The sequence below is a fragment of the Mizuhopecten yessoensis genome, unplaced genomic scaffold, assembly GCF_002113885.1.
Source record: "Mizuhopecten yessoensis strain PY_sf001 unplaced genomic scaffold, ASM211388v2 scaffold8537, whole genome shotgun sequence".
NCBI lineage: Eukaryota > Metazoa > Mollusca > Bivalvia > Pectinida > Pectinidae > Mizuhopecten > Mizuhopecten yessoensis.
In genome coordinates this window covers 1,047,129-1,067,436 of record NW_018407597.1, presented here as the reverse complement: position 1 = coordinate 1,067,436, position 20,308 = coordinate 1,047,129, and the positions used below count along the sequence as shown (strand labels likewise).

Genomic DNA, 20,308 nt, shown 5'->3' with positions numbered 1-20,308 from the left:
CAATATAAACATAAGCATACAAGACACAGCGTTTTATATACAGCTTTTAAAGATACTCTACGCAAGGTAAATACATTAGAAGTCCCTATATATTATCTCATTGGTGATCGAAAAAAAGTAATATTTTACACACCAGATTGAGAAATAACTCTAGTACCTTAAACAATCACTTATTTCATGCTAATTTAATAGATTTTCATCACTGTCAATGTGGACATCCTATCGAAGATACATATCACTTATTTTTTAATTGTAATAAAAATGCGGATCAGAGAATTAAACTCTACCGCGAATTAAATTATTTCATTCCACTTCACTTGCAGCTGCTACTATACGGTAATAATGAATTGCCATATCAAGAAAACATCCTAATAGCCAAACAGAGGAAGCAATTTATTCTAGATACTAACAGATTTTGAGTATATTTTCTTGCACTCCTTCATGTTTATCAACTAATCTCTCTCTCTCTCTCTCTCTCTCTCTCTCTCTCTCTCTCACCTCTGTGTCTCTCTCTGTGTCTCTCTGTGTCTCTCTCTCATTAAAGCCAATGTAAATATATATGTTATATGCCATCTTGATAAATTGTAGTAATATATTGTAGGGAAAGGGCTTACTATAAGTTGTCAAAACTTGTGCCCAACTCCCATTGTATATAAATTACAATAAAATATGTTTAAAACAAAACAAAAATATAAACAGAATATATCTATCGTTTAGCCTGCAGTAATGCTAACATTAACTACAAATTCTCGCTGACCTTGCTCCAGTCGGCGGCAATCTGTAACTAGAGCAAAGAGTATTTATAAAACAATGTTTAAAAACAATCCACGTCACGTAACCGGAAATTCTGGGAATAGTACATAAATAGTCAACAGTAAATATTGAAAAAATGCAGATAAGGTCAACTCATTACAATTGAAAAAATGACTTATTTCCTAATTCTGGCATCCATCTTTACTCCTGCTAGCGCTCCGGAATCGGGTTTCAGTAAACGACCTTCACATTCCTTGTGAAATCTTTATTGAGGTCACTCCATTAAGTAAGAAACATATAAGTGCGCGACTGCCAGATTTATAACTCTGTTTACTCGAGAATTACCAGTCAAAGGCAGCCTTTCATTCTATGTTCCACATGATTCATTCGTGGTATAACGCAATGATTCCTTTGAAATTCGTATAAATGTACTTTAAATACATTTTGCATTCAAGCTCCTAAGCCAAACACGATAAAGCATGTTTTTTTTGTGTGTAGCTTACTTGCATTTGTTTTCATATCATTTTGTATTTTATTATTAATGAGTTTGAATTCATTGATCAACTCATTAGGACTGGTGACAAACATCTAGCTTAGTCCTTCAAAGTTCATCGATCGTATGTAGCGTCCTGAGCTTGAAATCAGTGACACGTCAAACACCTTTACTTAAGCAGGTTGATGTGATATTTAAAAACAACATGACTAACAGGAACGACGTACTACTAAGCTGTTTAATAAGCGGAACAATTTCGATGGTGATCTTTCCCTTTGTTGATAGTAGCATCTCCCCAGCTCCAGCCAACGGTGCACTTTTCTTTAATATAATAGAATGCAATGACAAGCGACCAAAATAAATCTGCTGCACACATTGCAATATTTTGGATCTTGATATTTCTCTCTTCTTCTACCTACCTTTTATTTCCGATCGCTTTGCTTGGCAAACCCTCATTTTTCGCTGTTAATCTGAACATTCACCCAGGCGAGGAAGGCCATGGGTTCAGTCCCCAGGCAGGGAAATACCAAATTCCTTAAAAATGGTAGTTGTTATTCCATGCTGAACGTTCTGCATTTAGGGTAATTGCAACAACTGGTTCACCCGTTGTCAGTATAATGAGACCAGGCGGAATGCTGTGTTGGGTGCCTTCGGCATGGTATTTCAGTGAGATAGGATTGTCAAGTCGGCATAAGATCCGCGCTATCACAAGGAGGCAAGTACACTAACATACCCTATATTCGGCACATGTTGATAGAACGTTTAACCCTATACAATCAGTCATGGTTCACAGAAGAATGACCAGGCATACAATCTGACAGATGTCGTAAAAAAACAAGTTGTTTTGTAGATGTTTGTTTTAAAACTTTAACAACTGATATAGAAATGATGTAGTTCTATAATTACACGTGGTTTGCATATATACATTGCATCACTCCCATTTAAAAAAAATGCTATATAGTGTAACACTTCACAGGTTTGCAAACAGAACCAGCATCACTATACGAATATGTTGACTTACGCATGTCACTAACTCCATTCCTTTCAGATGTCTTTCCAAGCTGAAATAAATGTAGTACATCCATCATTTATAAATTCTTAAACATTGAAGTCATTGAACGCATATCTGTCAACTTCACTACTTTGATTCTTTGTCATAATAAGAAATAATAATAATACTGCAATTTGACATTTTCCCCCATTGAGTTATTGGAGTATATCATTTTGGTAAAGCTAATATTTTGCACAAAATTGACATATATCACGAATGAAATTTGTCACAGTGTAAAGATACCACTTTTAGTATTGACCTGTCAGAATAGAATTTAATCTTTTCAATGCATTCAATGTCAGTGCAGGTCAGCGACGGTTGAATAAATGCGCATGATGTAAATTTTCCTAATGTTATAAATCTGAATATCGATTTGTTGTCCTGGTAATTTTTGTTCAGATTAATAAACTGAAACAACATACAGTACAAAGAATGAAAATCACATCGGTTGATGGGATAATCTAGTGTGGTGTATACGTCAGTCATATGGTAAGACACTCTATGTGAACGTGGTTACATTGTAACAGCACTGCGACCTTCGTGATCACCGGAAATACCTGTCATTAGATATAACGGAAATCACTGTATGTGTGATAGAGTTTGTTAGTAGCATGGGGTCCAGTTGATATGACATAATCGCACGTAATCTTGTAGGTCAGTTTATTACCTGTTGTATGGAAAATGTGGTTATCAATAGAAAAAAACATAACGTTTTAAGTTTGGTGGCGATTAGTTAATCACAATTTAATACTAATAACAGCATTTTGTGAGATATGACATGCGATGTCAATGAACACCTATACATTTTAACAAAATGGTTGAAATCGAATATTCTAATATATTGATTATTATTATATTGTCGTATACGTACATCTCCATTGCTGTAGCATTGTAGAGCCTTTACGACACACTTTAGCTGAGGTCTTACTGTAACATCCAAGCAAATTAAAGATTCAAGTTATAAAATATACTGTCGGAACTTGACAGCATGAACTTGTCTTTTATAATGTTGAAGGACTTGAAAGAGATGTGTTCATGGCGTTACAAGATAGATATCTGTGACAAGCACATATTTATTTTCCGATCGAGTTTTGTATAACATGAATAGCAATAATACAGTTGATGGATCAATGGAAACATACACATGAATACACGAATTGAAAATTTGATGTGATTTATGTTTATGAATGGGATATTGTTTTCGCAAATTAATACATACTTCTTTGGGTCGCTTTTTATAGCCACTGAATGCTTTCAGTAGTAAAACTATTGATAGGATATGCATATTGCTAGTGTTTAGTGATACATAGAGGTTTAAAAACTAGCGATGGCTGGCTATCATGTTTATCTAACTCGAATTAACTAATGTTCAAATTGTATAAAGACACGAGGTTACCGGGTGTCTTTAACAGGTTAAAATTGACTAACGAGAATTAGACAAACATGATAATCAACCATCAAGGAGTTAGGAACATTTTTATCCCACAACGCGTACGCCACGATATTATACCTAGAAAATAACGTTTCTCTTGGAAATACAACATTCCTGTTTCCGATCGGGGAAACAATTGCCATGAAAGTATGATATCAAAATAAGATGACGTCACAAAGGAATGTTACTTAACGTCATTTTTATAAGTTTTACCAATGAAATAGCGTCCAGGGTTTTACTCACTAAGAAATAACTAAAACTGGTCTCCAACTCCTGGCTGTTTTATTAAATGAGTCAGGAGGAAGTAAACCTGCAGTGGCTATGAGAGAAATAAACTTACTGCATGCAGACAAACTATCTAAAATTGTTCATAACTGAATTCATTAAAGCGGATTTGATATTCAACTTGAAATCAACTCAGACAATAGGTGCACTTCAAGCTAAACGGAATAGTATTACTGATTCTCTTTCTTTAAAAACGGAAATCATAATATTCGAAATTATCTGTAGAAATAACTTGTTAGTTATAAGAAGTACTCTTGGGGGTGTACATGTACTACTTAATGTATATATGTATTAGGAATAATTGTGCCTGTTATATTAATGAAAGATAGGTAATATACTGGTACTTAATTGAACTTTGTACGTAAGGTTATACGATAAGTGCACAAGTATTGATGCTCAGTTAGTGTTGCCTAACCCCACTGGTATAGATGGTTCTACATCTGAGGTTAATGGCTGCAATGCTGTCTAACATATAAACAAACGAAATATATCTGAACAGATCCTGCAAAAAATACGACTATCATTAGCCTGATTGTGTCAGCTAATGCATTGGTAAAACATTTATTAAAAAAAGCTAAAGGGATGCAAATTTTACCAGGATAAATAACATTGTTGTTGCTGCTATTATGCTGTTTTGCCTACAGTTGTAATACACTGTTTTAGTAGAGAGAACATATGATATTCTGTCATACGGTATAACTCTCTTATTTTAGTGATTGACGTGATGGACGATTTGCTGAATTTGAACATAAAACAAGTTTTTTAGATCAAAATGACATAACTAAGACTAGTTATTCGTCACTGTATTTTTACGAAGAGTAAATACAAAGGTACACTATGTAAGGGATAGGATTGTTGATGTTGCCAGCCGGAAAAGTTAAAGAATGATTGATTTGAACATCGGATGGAGTGGAAAAATACGTTAAAATCATTTTAAAATTAAACAAAATATTTAGTATATCTATAATATTAGATGCGTTTTAGTATACAAACATGTAGACTATTTTCTTTAATGTCATTGATTTTTTTTGCGTTGCGGAATGGCATTGACCCTTGTTGTAAATTAAAGGAAAATTGCTTTCGACAAAGTTAACTGATTTTTGTACATGTTCGTATATTCATATGTCCAACTAATACCAGTATGAGAGGATATTCTCTTGGTGGATAAAGTTATCCGATTTTGTCCATATGTTTTTGAATATTTCAAACGAGATCAAATCCCAGTATGACAGGTAACACTCTGGGGGACAATACCTGTTCAATGAAAACGATGTTTACATGTTAAAATTAGGATTTTAGTCAAAATAATGAATATTATAAATGAATATGAATATGACTACTCGATTTGAGGACGTGAAAATGTTTGGATTTTACCTAGATATACATGGCGGTATCGTCAATGAAGTAGAAGACGCTTATCCTACCGTAACACCTCATCTTTTTCTCTTTGTATTTTTCCAATGGTCTCCATGTAAATCTGTCCTTTGTTCTAATTAACGTTTTTGTGTTCGTATAACGGTTTATATTACAGTTGATTGGTAAAAAGGTGGAAACTTATTCTTAAACAGTCTGTGGAAAAAAGAGCGTTGCGAGAGAGCAATGCCTATCAGAACGAATACCATCCTCAATAAATGAGTCGATCGACCAACTGAATGATTTGTGCTATGAAAATGACACTCCAGATCGCGTCGGACGCCTGCTACTTTACAATCGATACCTAGCGTGAACTTAATTAAATACTTATGGCGAACCTATATACTTGACATCGATAGTAGGTCAATTCCTCGCCTATTGTTCACATCCGAGTACTTGTTTATAATGGCATTAGTCGGTTACTGGGGTGATCATGCGATACGCTTGGCGATAAACACCTGGTTTATCCTTTGACTTACAGATTGCAAGATTTAATGCAACCTACACAGATATCAAGTAGATGAAATAAAACATGAGTTATTTGATAATGGCATCTTTTTAATGACGTCATTAATATTTTTATTATAATGAACGTCATTTCTTCCTTTTAAATTTAATAACGTCCAATAGATATATATACAGTAGATAAATCTCTGTATACAACTTGCAGACACATTAACCATGTTGTCAATATACATGTACATGTAACTGAACTCTATTAAGTACTTGCTTTAAATTTCTACAGAGAAAAAATAATCCGCTGATGGATTTTCTCTCTCATTGTGGATTTGGTCTATGATAATTTCTTTCAACTCACAATGTTATGTTAATTTTAACATTGTTAACGTTCCTAGGTTTCACATTCCCTTTTTTCTCCACGTGTGTATATTTCATTTATAATCATGTAGTCGATCCGCTATGGTAAAGCCTGTTATAAGAATAATGATGTTCGCTATTGCAGAGCCTCTTATAATGCTTACCAATTTTCTGGATATACATTATGAGGTCGCATGACATGATTAACGGGGACACTATAACCACTTTAAATATCCCCTACGAAAATGGGCTTGTTTATTAAGCTCATTGGCGACCTACACACGTTCAGTTTTGACGGGAACTACATTTTGTAACATGATCATGGCGGATTCCATGTGATTCTCATGATAATCTCTCCTTCCGGAGCACTTGGTTTCGCCCGCTCGCGAGGACTTATCGGGGATGCTAGCGGTCAAACTGTTAAAAATCCAAAATAAGTCTTATCTACTGTTGAACAAGTATGTGTGTGCTTGTTTTGTGTATGTGTGTGTGTGTGTGCGGTGTGTCTGTGTTATTCAAATTTAGAGAAGTACTAGTCAATTTGTATCCTATAGCTAGTCATTTGTGTATATTATGATCCGAGATGAAAGCTACATACACAGATATATAGGTGAATGGATTCAGTTTGCCAAAAGTGAATTACAATGCATCGTGCAGCTGTTCGTCGTTCTAGGACTAATTGGTTGAGGTAGAAATACTTTTCCCCCCTTAATAGTTTCAATGCAGTTAAACTCATTGTATGCATCATAAGCTCTCTTTTTACAAGTTTCCTTTCTGTCATTTTATATTTTAGCACTAATCAAATTAATAATATGGCTGAACTTATTTCTTTGTATACGAGCTTCTAAATTTTGATCTTTAGTTGAATTAGCAAAACATATTTGAATAGTTCATTTACTGAGGATATGAATGATAAAGAAGATTTGCGAGGTAAACATTAGTTCAGAGTGGGGATTATTGTTAAATGCCTTCATTATTTCTATATTCTCGATATCTAAGAATAAAGAATGGCAAAGTTACGATAACCTCAGCGTACCCCCAATCTGTATGCATCTTAATCAATCATAAAAGTGGTAACAAGCTGCAGTAATGAATAGAAGGAACCTTTAGAAACCTCACTGTGGTTGAATACATGAATTAACACTATATCACTCTTCTTGTTAACAGTTTTTAATAAAAATGAAAGTACATGTTAATGATAAAACTAATCAGTTATCACACTTTTCATCCGAATATTGCATACTCCTTGTTAAATACTTAAAAAATAAATATTTGCGAGAGTTAAGTGTCAGAAACGGCAGATAATGACGTTTTTCGTTATTCAATGGGCCATAACTCCGCCAAATAAAGTCTGCTGAAAGTGGTCATCGTACTTGTCCCTTCAGGCATTTAACCCTGTGACCTAGTTTGAAGAAAACCGGTTAACATTTGTTGTAGTGACTACACAGAAACAAAACCCAGCAGATCTTTACGTTTTTCGCTATTCAAGGGGCCATAACTCCGCAAATGGAGTCCGCTGAAAGTGGTCATCGAACTTGGCCGAGCCCTTAAGACATTTAACACTGTGACTGAGTTTGAAGGAAATCGGTTAACATTTGTTGTAGTTATTGCATGGAAACGAAGCGCGGCAGATAATTACATTTTTCATTATTCAAGGGGCTAAAACTACGCCAAATGGGGTCCGGTAGAGTGGTCATCGAACTTGGCCGAGCCCTTATATTAAGGCATTTAACCCTGTGACTAAGTTTGAAGAAAATCGGTTAACATTTGATGTAGTTATTGCACGGAAACGATGCGTGACAGACAGACAGACAAACCCAAATTTATATCCTCCGTTTTGGTGAAAACAAAAACAAAAATCAACATGCTTATATTTCAAAATTCTAACGGCTCCGTTGTATAACTGCTCCTTTGAAAAGCCATATTGTTCAATAAACAAGGAAAGCAACTGAAGGAGAAGAATAGTCAGTAATGTTCTGGAATATAAGCTCTGGAGGACATAAACGATCGATGTGGTCGACAGAATTTACCTATAGAACAAACAAAACGTTTTCAATCCTTATCAGATTAAACGAATAAGCTATGGTTATATTTATGTAATTAGTGTATATAAAATTTTCAAAATGTATTTGTATGAGTATATTGCATGTGTCATAGTATTAATTGATTCATTCATATCAACAAACAAAGTAAGCTGAGAGCTTGTATACTCCACCCGCACCAGAAATTGATTGATGTCGTAGACATAAAACTACTACTTTGAAATCAATAGCTGTATATTACTTTTGTTGTCTGTGATGCCACAAAACTCTGCACTGCCTAAATTATAGTCATGCGTTTTATACGTCACAAGATATCATTCAGAAAAAAATCCTTACTTTTGAATGCAGATATTTTTCTTTCAATAAAAGCAGAGAATGTTTTGAAATATTGACAATTTTACAATTGACAATATGAGTTTCACCAAAATTTGAGATGTTTTTCCATAGGGAATGGACGTACAAGGGTCGGTAACGACGGTCATGTTTTTGACGTAATTTGGTTATCAGGATTGGCCGCTATAATATAGTATGATTTCGTCAATAATGTACTGTAATGGAACAAATACGAATACGACACAAAATTAGTATAATCGATTTAATCTTGATTGACAACAAATCATCAACAGTAATGGTGACTATCCTCATGTCTTAAGATGGGCAACTATGGGTGACCACATTGCATTCCCATTAGCGCTCGCCAGTGTATTTGGGTTTATTGTAAACAGAATAACATATCACAGGGCTCCCCAGTAATTGGTTTTGTTAAGGAAATTGGGGCGCATTCGCGATGAATGAATAAATCAGATATGACATCAAATTCTCATTACAGCAACACGCAACGTTGTTTCTGTGACATTGCTGTCATTGTGGGTGATGAAGGGGGACATCTAGACAGATGTGGTCATAGATACATCAGTCAAATCGAGGACGTTACATGGTTAATCAACATACTAAAATAGAAAAACGATACATATTCACAATGCCATGCGAGAAATTTTACCAGAAGAGGAATTACTATTCGATATAGAATTCGATACAAAAAATAATAAGTCTGACATTGTTTTTTTACAACCCTCGAAAAGTTCGTCCAAGCTCTTCTTAGATACATAATGTACCAAAACGTTGACAGATATGCCGTTTTCTAACTGTACAGCGATAAATCGAGTATCATCCGTAGCTTGTAATATAATTTGAAATAAGAAAATTAAGCCTCATTCTTATATAGTAAAATAACTCAAAAACGGTTATAAAGACAAAGTCATAAAACATATTTTAAAGGTACTTTCAAAACCTCAGCCTTTGAACTTATTTGTTTTACTGGCGCTATACCCCATATCACAGTCGTTACATCAATACTGATTTAAGTAGTAAACATAATGCCGGTGGGTCATGTCCAACAATAATTTGGATATCTTTTCGGTAGAAATTCACATACAGAAAAGGCGCTTCACAGAGCTATGCTCTTACGTAATTATGCCTGGGTTTATTCAATATTTGATCAATGTTTCTACTGGACCTTGATTAAATTATGATAATAAATTGCACTCTTAAAATACACCAAACCGCACTAGAACGTTCATAGATTGAATATGTATTGGGGAAGGGGATCCCAGAGTAGTTTCATGCCGTCGTTGTTTAAATATGATTCTTCGACGCGAGCGGTTTACATAGCCCATCACTTCAAAAGTGTTGCATATCCCCTAATCCCGATTTAAATATAGATTTCCTTGAGCTTATCCAGAAAAAAGGCACCGCTGGGAGCCTCTTCTGCCGTGGCCCCATCTTATCTTCAACTCTGCCTGCCTCAGCCACTAAAGTTTGGCGCCACCCCTCTTCATTCAACCTTCTACACCACTGCCACAGATTGAAAAAATACATGCCTACACTACTACATGTACGTTGTATCACAACTGTATGCCACAGTATTATGTCACCGATATGTCACCAACACCAGGGAATCCTCAAGAAGGCAGTATATTGATGTTGTAGAGACATTGTTGTGGTGTTAACACTATCATAAATATGCCATATTGTCTTTCTTCCCGATAATCGTTTTCCGGAACGCGTGATGCCTCACTATATGTTTCCTTGCAGGTGCTCCTTGCACCGACTAATCGGAGAATGGATTCCAATCTAAACATGGTCCTCTACAGCATATAGAAAACTGCTACGTGATGATATCTTTTTATACATGTGTATCTTTAGCATACTGTATACAGGGAACTTTTCGCTGCAGTTGAATTTCCGTCATTTTCGCCCTCCGTAATGAGGGCGAAACCATCATTATAGCGAATTTTAGTAAGACGTTAATATTTTGTATATTGTTGAGACATGAAGGCTACTGTAAGTTAACACTTGTTGAATATGAATTGTAACGGCTAAGGGCGAACATTTGACTTGGCGAAGGTTTCACGGTATGCAGTATTTTAACATCAGTGTTTCGTGATTCTATTTTGCTAGGTTGTGTATGGACTATCAATCATATTGCGAGAGCTGTATCTGGACGGTTCTATCTGGACTTTCAGATTCGTTTTTTGCCATGGAACACGGCAAGAATGGATAAGCGAGCAATTTGACCCTTTCCCGGAAAGACTTGTACATACAGGAGTACACAAAAACGTTGGTGAAACTGTTACTGTTGGCCAGCCACATGGTTGTAAATTTAACAGATGGTGGGATGGTGTTGATATCAAACAAACTGATACTGACCACTTCCAAGACGTACGGCCCCCATACGATGAAATAAATGGTTGATGTTACGATGAGTAACTTCACCGCCTTGATGTCGTTGGTACGAGCTGCCGAATAATGTTTGTTCCGTCGAGCTACCGAAACAACTTTACGCATCACGCTTACGTTCGTGAATATTAAAATGGTTCCGGACAGAACAGGTATATAGACTGCTGTGACAACACAAAACCACTTATATTCCCAGTACAATCCGCATATCAGCTCCTCCTCGCTGAATTGGTAGTATATAAATGAATCTTTTGTTGGTAAAGGCAGGAAGAAAGTTGACAAAGCCACAATCCACAGACACGACACAATAATGTATGTCCGTTTAACAGTCAATAAGGACCGATATCTCAATGGTTTTTTAATGGCAAGGTACCGGTCAATGCTTATCAAAGATAAACTCCAAATAGAAATGGTGACCGAGGTTCCATGGATTATCCCCGCTATCTGACACCACACTGGTCCGTATGGCCATTCCCCCATGGCAACGACGACAGTGCAAGGAAAACAGGACACCAAACCAACCAAGAGATCACTAAAACTCATGTTGAGGAAACATATGCGTGTTATCCGTGGTAGCTGTTTGGTCCTCGAAACAACAAATATATTTAAAATATTCGTCAATATAATCATCATTGATATAAAGGCAACGAAGGTGATTTTCACATATTTTGTGGGGTCATTTAAGAAGGTGTACCTCATTTGATTAGTAGCATTGTGTTGTGTAACTGATATATTCCACTGACACGTTGTTACGTTGTGTATGTCGGCCATTTCAGGAGATACCGGTTGCGTTTACCTCTCTTCATTCCTAGATGACTTTCTCAGGTGGTGCTACAGAAACAAGAAAAGAGAAAAAGGCATAAATAAAACTGCTTAATTTCATTTATTTAGGTGAATATATTTCAATTTATTATCCTTTTTGACGGATGGCGTTGTTGAGTTAGAAACAGTACTTTTAAGACTTATATGATCTAATAATTTAACTTCCCCTATAATGATTTGGTTACAATACCATAATAATTCAAAGCTTATGTCATTGTCATAAAATTGGACCAACAGATACAGTATTTGACTCTACCCTTCTATGTTAAGTGTATCAATTCAAATGCAACTCGCAATTAACACGCTATTTTTATTATCAACAGAAAGTACAAGAAGTACCGAATGACGCTTTAGTCACATTTTAGACCTTCACCTATGTTGTGAAGGAGACGGACGACTGTAAACCAGCAAGGACAGGAACACAAGTGTGAGATAATTTTGTCCTTAGTAACGCAGATATTGAACTTATATTTTCCCGATATTTATATACGTGAATTGTTGTTGAAGGCAAAATGTTACGTTACAACAAAGGTGAGTAGTATGTGAATTCATATATGGATCATTGAACAGTGACCTTGGTTCAGTTATTAGGCATCAGTCTGAAATATTTGCCCTTGACCTTCATCGATAAATAACACTATAATACATAGAGAATCTCTTTGTTACATCATGGCTATTATCCACGTTAAAATACTGGCTGATATTCAAATAAATGCTTGTTAATGTATAAAATCTTCGGTTATTCATTAGAGGAAATACAGCTTATAGTTTGAGTTCAATTGGTTCGTTGACCTTACTTTCAGTGCTGACTGTAAACGGACATGGTAAACATATTCTTACGCATTTCGCACTTGAAACATGACTCTAAATTACGACTGCCTGTATTGGAGATTATGCGTATTCATTTTTAATGCTTAAAGTATGGTTGTCTCGTTTCTTAAATTGTAATTGCGCTAGTTATGATATATTCGAAAATGCCCTTAATTGTGAGTGAACTTTAATTGATTCGTTAATAGTTCTTTAGTGAGTCAATCCTCCAAGCGAGTAAGACTTATATGTACGTTACATTGTATGTACAAATGAAGTTTCACTAGGTACTTCAATGTAAAAAGTAAAACGGATATAACAATACATAGGGTTTTTTATTACTTTTTGAGTGATCCGAAGATTAATTATTAACGTACTAGATGACAGATTTAATAGCACTTTAGTTTATCATTAAATGCATTAGATAATTCTTGATGAGATAAAACATAGGTTATTTTTCACTATATTTATTGAGAAGTAAGTCAATTTCTTTTCGAAATCATATGATATAAAAAAATAATAACCTACGAGCAAAGAAGAGATTCGTGTAATACAAATATCAATAAATAAGTACAAAATATACTACTTACCTCGATGATGATCAGCCTATTGTTATTCATTACAATGTATCAGATTGCTTTGGAAGCAAATGGTGTCCCAACCAATCAGCCCACAACGACACTGCAGTTACGCCATCTAGCGGCGTTAGTGTAGAAAGGTTGATATTAACTCAATCGATCCATCTTGACATGTATAAGATATCAAGATTATACTAACAATGTTACCAGATTCGAGAAGACGGTCTTAATAGGAATAAGATATACCACCATGGCCTTGTTTTGTCAATAGAGTGACAGTTGTGCAGATGTGTGAGAGTATGGGACCTGAACAACACCACGTGATTGCTACCCACCTGTCTAGTCTGTGGTGAATGAAACCGCTACGGTACTAATAGTAGTCACCAAGCAGCTGGTGGTCAATAAAGGTTGTTGAGCATGTCATTGTTAAGCTGCTTGGTGTATCAGTAGAATTACATTGTGGTTACCCAATTAAATTCGTTTAAAATAATCAATTGATGTATATGTTCATGGATAAAATGTAAATTGTTGTCATCATTTATACACAAACAGTTGACATAATATATTATCTACACCAACTGTTTTCAGAAAAAACATACATCAACTGTTGTCATCATATCAACACAAACTATTGTTATCAATATATATACCAACTGTTGTCAGTTGGACGAATATTTTGTTTATATAACGTTAAATATTATTAGATAATGCATTCTTCGGGCAAATGCCACATACAAATCCTTTTTGTCACGTATATTCATGATCACATACTGTTTCTTTCGTAAGCCGTCTTTCACATGGCCATCTCGAACTCTAGTGTTCACAATATCTTTGCATTATCTTGGTGTATCTTTGAATAGTTTGGCTGCGTATTTTATTTCATCGTTTTGTATTGATTAATAAAAGTTACACAGATGTAAGTTTCTTATATGGACTTAAGTTATGATTAGAATGTCAACGTCAAGAGCGTAAGGTCAAAGTCACGACGACATGTTGTAAGTTTCCAGATATATTTTTATTTCATACTAAATTCGTTGTGTTGTTACACATCAAAACATCGTTAATTATGGTTGTTTTTTTATATGTTCATTCATTTATTCTGTTTATATTTTTTTCTAATGGATAGTTTAATTACAAGGTATATAATAGAGCAACAAGTATGACTTAATATAACAACTGGTTGTCATAGTTTGTAAAGGAATATTTCGATGGAAGGATAAATGGTGAACTTTCCTGAAAGTTGAAATAGGACACAGGAAAAAACAGAACACTTGTAAGTTTACTATATATGACACAGTAATGCTTCACTTATATTGTAATAGCTACATTATCTACCTGTGATAACGAGATATAATGTGGCATAATTACGCAAAAAATGTTCGTAACCACGGGATAACTACCTCGCTATTTCGAGGTAACTAACGTGTAGTTTCAACAACAAGTACATATTTCAATCGTTCTCCACGTTGTGCGCTTCTCTCCGCACAAATGTGCGATTTGGTAGAATTAGTTGTTCAATATTACCGAATGAAACAATCCGGAGCCCTGGTATGGAATCAGGAACACTGTATATATCAAGAGCGGGTTTAGCTTCCAGGTAACAGAACATGTAAATAACATTGTATGATTGACTGGAGTTTTACCCGACCCGTGCCTTACAAAGAGAGATGATATGCGATACCGTATGGCCGCCATGAAAGCATAACTGGACGTTAAGTATTAAGTTATTTGCATTCGTTTTGGTCAATAGCTGTTTCGTGGTCATATCTTTCGAAAAGGACGTTATTGAGCTTTATAATGTATTACACAGGAGTGAGAGCCCCCAATACGAGGTAGGTTTTTAAATACTAAAAAAGTGTATATTATAAACAATACATTCAAAGCATTGTGATGCCAAGCCCTCAAATCTAGGACTAGACAAGGCCTAAGAGGACATATGGCTCTGGGCAGAGCGAATAGTGGATGGGTCAATGCGGACGTATCGCATAAAACCATCGGAAGACAATCTGCCCAAGGTTTGAAATGAATTGTCCTCCACGCCTGCTGCAGCTGCAGCTGCAGATGTTGCAGCACCTATGCGAAAATAGTGGCCACTAAAAGCTTGGGAACTAACACCACAGGCTGTTAAAGTTTTGTTGAGAAAATTTAAAAAAGGTTGACGCTTTAAAGGCTTAGTGAAATCCACTGTTTCAACAAATAAAGGAGAACTAGGTATTGCACCTTGAGAACCCCTAAGTTGTATGTAAGTATGAATTGTACTTACTGGGAACAAAGCACTGTTTTCAAACACTTTGACTGCGACACCTTATCTGAAAGGGTCTGTCTTAGAAGCTGCCAAGTACAAATTAAAACAAGACTTGTCAGGGTATACAAAAGAAATCACAAATTTGAATATAATTGTTGTCGGACAGAGCTTGGCTAATAAACTCGCCACAACGCAAGAAACCATAAAAAAGATGTCTTGAATGCACATGTTAGCATAAGGCTAGTAAAAGAATCAAATAGTCCTGTTTCACATGCAAGAACCTCACACAATTTAAACAGCACATTGTATGTAATAGGAAGACGTTTCACGGTATTGTTCACTTGAGATTTCTTGGTTGCACGCATAATGTAAGACAGGCTGAGCGTATCAGCGATTGGATCTCCTATTTGTGGCGTATGAAGTAGAACCGAACACCTTATAAGTACAATTTACTAGTCTCCTGACGAAGACTTAGGGCTTTTTGGCAGTGCGTAACGAATAAAATAATAATAATAAAAAAATGAGCAGGTCTTCATCAACAGGTGGAAGAGAGTTTACTGGGAAAGTAATACCCATCATTAGCACAAATGTCAGGAAACAGTTCAAAGCCGACTTATAGGTGGCTAAAGTTCTAGCACTAAGGACTGCATTCCATAAACAGTCCACCTATATTATCATATTATTATAACGGCTTAAACAACAGTGGAGCTGGCTTCATCGTTTTTTATAAACTATAATTCAATATATTAAATATCAAATTATCATAATGCGTTCATGATACCTAGATACGTTTCTTTGGTAAAGAAGAATTTAGGTATCGTTCATGGGCGTTCACGATGTAATGGGCGCTCAATTATAGCAGATGATACAGACAGAATTTACATTTACTGTACCAAGTACATGTACCATCCTTTACTATATGCAAGTAATCAGTATATAAGAGGGCAATGACTACAAAAAGTGAAGCTTGTAACAAAATTAGTAAGACTGTCAATTTTCATGTCGTTTATCCGTATCTGATAACGCGTTATATTATGACTCCTGTGCCCAGTTGTTCAACAGGTGATCAGCTTAGGTAGTGATTAGCACAAATTCAATGTTTTTGTGTATTTTTGAAACTCAGCCATTAAATAAAATATAACTTTCCAGATACAAATGTTTAGTTGAGTAAAATTACATGCAAAATAAAGGGCTTTTGCCTTGTACATTAACTAAATTATTGAACGTTCAAAATTTCGTTAAACAGTGAATAAACTAACCACGCTTTGAACCACTGGGCCCTGTTTGCCGACGCTGTGGTATATTGTGTCCCTTTATATTAATACTGTGGTATATTGTGTCCCGATATATTAATACTGTGGTATATTGTGTCCCTATATATTAATACTGTGGTATAGTGTGTCCAGATATATTAATACTGTGGTATAGTGTGTCCCTATATATTAATACTGTGGTATATTGTGTCCCGATATATTAATACTGTGGTATATTTTGTCCCTTTATATTAATACTGTGGTATATTGTGTCCCTATATATTAATACTGTGGTATATTGTGTCCCTATATATTAATACTGTGGTATATTGTGTCCCTATATGATAATACTGTGGTATATTGTGTCCCTTTATATTAATACTGTGGTATATTGTGTCCCTTTATATTAATACTGTGGGATATTGTGTCGCTATATATTAATACTGTGGTATATTTTGTCCCTATATATTAATACTATGGTATATTTTGTCCCTATATATTAATACTATGGTATATTTTGTCCCTATATATTAATACTATGGTATATTGTGTCCCTATATATTAATCCTGTAGTATATTGTGTCCCTATATATTAATGCTGTGGTATATTGTGTCCCGAAATATTAATACTGTGGTATATTGTGTCCCTGTATATTAATACTGTGGTATATTGTGTCCCTATATATTAATACTGTAGTATATTGTGTCCCTATATATTAATATTGTGGTATATTGTGTCCCTCTATATTAATACTGTGGTATATTGTGTCCCTATATATTAATGCTGTGGTATATTGTGTCCCTATATATTAATACTATGGTATATTGTGTCCCTATATATTAATTTGTGTTTTTCACACTGTAGTACAAGTACATTTGATATCCTTATCTCTTGGTATATTTTGTCCGTGTTTGTCAATGCTATGCTATCTATTCCCTTGTTTGTTGACGCTACGATATAGTTTGCCTCCGTCTTGACACTGGTGCAATCAATCACCAAACACGAGATGTTCCTGGTTAAAAAAGGGGTCATGAAAGAGACCCTATATTTGCTGTTGGAGAAATACGTGCATGAATTGAACAAGAGAGATCTTGAAAGGATAATTGACGCCCGGTTCAGGTTGAGGTACCTAGACGGAAAAATGAGCTGATGGGTTTCTGTGGTAGTTACATGTGTCCTAATATGCTGTGACTGTTAAAAAAGGTGCTAAATATGTTCCGGGTAAGGTCTGATGTTTAAACTGTTATAGGATGTCACATTTTTACATTGTCTGATACCGTGAAAACTCGATATTTAAGTCTGAGGTGATGATCTTGGAACCTTCCCAGTTCAACCGCCATATTTTTTTCTTTGAATCTAATTTTGACATTACTCTCCTACTATCATACCAAGTTTATCATTGTCATTTTGTCGGAAGAAACTGTTAAATTTGCGTGGCAATATCAAGAAAAGTGTCCAGACACCCAAAACATTACTGATCCTTCCATGATCCAGGAAGTAGTCTCCCAGCTATTTAGTAACTCGCTGATAAAGGACACACTAGTATCATGTATTGGTATTACCACTATGCAACAACGTGTTTTAAAGTCCTTGGGGAACAAGGTTGATGACCTTGAGCAGTACTCAAGAGGGAATTGTCTCAAGTTTAGGGGATTATCAGAGACTGAAGGTCAATACACCGATTAGCTTGTGTTGTCTGCGTGTAACGAGACGCTGAGAGTTATGGTGACCCTCGATGACATAAGTTGCAGCCATCGTGTGGGTTCTCAATCCTTCAGGTATCCACGTGAAATCATCGTAAGATTAAGTTTGTACCGTACGAGGTCCTTGGTGTAAGATTCCAGAGTTTGTTTGTTTACATTTCGACAGGATTCCACTACCATGTCCCCCCTGCTACCAGTTACCACCTGCACATAAATGAGGCCCTGACCAAACAGAGGGCTGCTGTTTATGCTAAAGCCAGGTACCTAAAAAGAAAAGGGACCGATCTCTGGCGCATGGACTAACGATGGAAGGATTGTCATCCGCAACCAGCAAGGGAGGAAAACTCAGGTAACCACGTTGGATGAACTATCAACATACCATGATCCCCCTCCTATTGTTGATATTCGCGATCGGCTCTTACATGGTCATCGTGCGGATACTGAGAGGTCTAAGTCAAGTGACTCTAGTGTACCAATGCTATACTCCTCCACCTCTAGCGAATCCAATACGTGCCCCTCCGTGAGCAACCGATCATCTACATCGAGACGCTGACATATAGAATTTCATTCCATATATATGTATTATCAAATTAAATATCTTTATATAAAGCTCATACATATATATAATCTTTCTGCAAAAATCTCCGTGTTTTACGTAACATAATGTCCTCCCACATACTGTTATATCTATAGCATGTTTGTTTATTCCTACCAACACTATATTAGTTTGATCTCCACTAGCCACGTGTTCACACCGCCATAACTTAGATGTAGTTGTTTTTGTGTGTCAACTGATACATGTACGATGGCTATAGTGTGACATGACTATAGTGTAACATGGATATAGTGTAACATGGCTATAGTGTGACATGGCTATAGTGTGACATGGCTATAGTGTGACATGGCTATAGTGTAACATGGCTATAGTGTGACATGACTATAGTGAAACATAACTATAGTGTAACATGACTATAGTGTGACATGACTATAGTGTAACATGGCTATAGTGTAACATGGCTATAGTGTGACATGGCTATAGTGTGACATGGCTATAGTGTGACATGGCTATAGTGTGACATGACTATAGTGTGACATGACTATAGTGTGACATGGCTATAGTGTAACATGACTATAGTGTGACATGACTATAGTATGACATGACTATAGTGTAACATGACTATAGTGTGACATGACTATATTGTAACATGACTATAGTGTGACATGGCTATAGTGTAACATGACTATAGTGTGACATGACTATAGTGTAACATGGCTATAGTGTGACATGGCTATAGTGTGACATGACTATAGCGTGACATGGCTACNAGTGTAACATGACTATAGTGTGACATGACTATAGTGTAACATGACTATAGTGTGACATGGCTATAGTGTGACATGAATATAGTATGACATGGCTATTGTGTGACATGGCTATAGTGTGACATGACTATAGTATGACATGGCTATAGTGTAACATGGCTATAGTGTGACATGGCTATAGTGTCACATGGCTATAGTGTGACATGACTATAGTGTAACATGGCTTTAGTGTGACATGGTTATAGTGTGACATGACTATAGTGTGACATGGCTATAGTGTGACATGGCTATAGTGTGACATGACTATAGTGTGACATGACTATAGTGTGACATGGCTATAGTGTAACATGACTAAAGTGTAACATGGCTATAGTGTGACATGGCTATATTGTAACATGGCTATAGTGTGACATGACTATAGTGTAACATGGCTATAGTGTGACATGGCTATATTGTGACATGGCTATAGTGTGACATGACTATAGTGTAACATGGCTATAGTGTGACATGGCTATAGTGTGACATGACTATAGTTCGACATGGCTATAGTGT

The 20,308-nt window shown here is 35.7% G+C and overlaps 1 protein-coding gene across 1 annotated transcript; it reads right to left on the bottom strand.

The window, feature by feature from the left end:
* Positions 1-10,760: 10,760 nt before the first annotated feature.
* On the bottom strand, positions 10,761-11,504 carry LOC110456158 (alpha-1A adrenergic receptor-like). The gene has a single exon (XM_021506730.1). It carries the CDS (start codon positions 11,502-11,504, stop codon positions 10,761-10,763), a length of 744 nt encoding a protein of 247 aa, XP_021362405.1.
* Between the last annotated feature and the right edge of the window lie 8,804 nt (positions 11,505-20,308).